Raw genomic sequence first — 1529 nt, forward strand, 5'->3', positions numbered from 1 at the left:
CCGGAAAATAAGTGCCACAAAACTACATGAAAATTATCCTTGCATTCCAGGTAGTCAGCAAGCATCAGGCTAGATAATACATGTGGTTCACAGCCACGACAGGAACTCTGCCAAGTGACATAATCAACTCATGAAAGATTTCAGAGCTCTTCCATGAGACAGACGAGATACCCAAGCTGGCCAAACTGCCCCTGTAAGCCTCAAGTGATGCATTTCCCAACTGTTGCACACCATGCAGAATTGATTTCTTTCAGAAAAAAAAAAATTAAGCAAATTAATTTGGATAATCCAAGTCAATCTACTTTTCCGTTCTCAGTCCTTGCACCTTCTACAAACATTATAGTTGGGCCTCGCTTGTGTTTTGTCTTAGCCAGAGAGCTGACCAATGAAAAAAAGCCAGTTTTAATAATAGTGCAGCCCCACGTGTATTTTTACAATGCATTCCAACTTTCAGAAGATGAAGGAAAAAGTGTTTTGCTTTTACATCTTCAGAATGGTTGTTTATGTAGGCTTAATGACAGCATTTATCACTGTCAGAGATTTAGGACCATTAGAAAAGCCCCGTGAACTGCAAGTAATCAGAATCGTCAGTCATCTATTAGCTTTGTCTGTGGCAATGAGAAGGGCTGTTGCTCAAAACTTCTCATTTGCACAGCTCAGCACAGCAAGGGAACAAGTCTTTAGCCACAACATTACGACGCCCTTTTGACACTGCTATGGATTTGATTTCAGCAGCTCCAAAACAATCCTTTTCCATAAGGGAGCAGGGATATGTGCGGGAATGAGAAGATCCCACGCAGCCAAGAACAGCCTGGGCAATCAAATGTGTCTACCTACCTTTTCCAGCCACACAACAGATCTCCGTACACCACACATTCAAATTAATCCCAATAATTCAAACTGAGCCTCTCTGCTGAAATCTTATTCTTCTAAAACACTTGATGCAAAGCTTCAGTTTTCAGTCCCACTAAAGGCAGTGTTGGTAGCTCTGATATTAAACATGCAGGGAAGCACTAAGGCTGAGTTCTTAAACTGGTCATGAATTTGGCAAGAGCTTTTCTAATCCCGCCTTTGATCTAGATGTTTCCCACGTACAGACAGGTGGGAAGGAAAAGTCTCACTGAGAAGGGCTCTTCGTAGAGGGTTGATAATGAGTTGAATCAATGTTGAAATGCACCAGGCAGTTCCATGGTGAGGTCTAACAGCAACGCCCTAGTGAACGACGGGTATTCTGGCTCAGTCTCTTTGATTAAAACAAAGACTTGCAAGACTGGTAGTTGGGTCAGCTACTAAGAGAGCAGAGAGCTGCTAGGATCCTCTGCAGAACCAGATAAAATCACTTTACTGGCAGAGAGAAAGACACAGCTCAGTTTCTTCAAGAAACGTGTGCACACACACACACACACGCTCTTGACTGATGAGATGATTTCAGCTTTGTAGACAGGGAAACACAGGAGAGAGATCAAGAAGAAAAAAACCGGGTATCGGTAGGATGAAAACAAGTCACGCAGCAGGAGGTTAGTTACTTG

General features: G+C 42.8%; 1 protein-coding gene across 1 annotated transcript in view; it reads left to right on the top strand.

The window, feature by feature from the left end:
- The first annotated feature begins 1188 nt into the window (after window positions 1–1188).
- Window positions 1189–1529, top strand: part of TUBAL3 (tubulin, alpha-like 3) — an 11780-nt gene continuing 11439 nt past the window's right edge. The window contains exon 1 of the mRNA XM_009331011.1: window positions 1189–1209. Coding sequence (XP_009329286.1) covers window positions 1189–1209 — 21 coding nt within the window. The remainder of the gene's footprint in view (window positions 1210–1529) is intronic.

The sequence above is a fragment of the Pygoscelis adeliae genome, unplaced genomic scaffold (assembly GCF_000699105.1).
Source record: "Pygoscelis adeliae isolate BGI_AS28 unplaced genomic scaffold, ASM69910v1 Scaffold129, whole genome shotgun sequence".
In the NCBI taxonomy this organism is placed as follows: Eukaryota; Metazoa; Chordata; class Aves; order Sphenisciformes; family Spheniscidae; genus Pygoscelis; species Pygoscelis adeliae.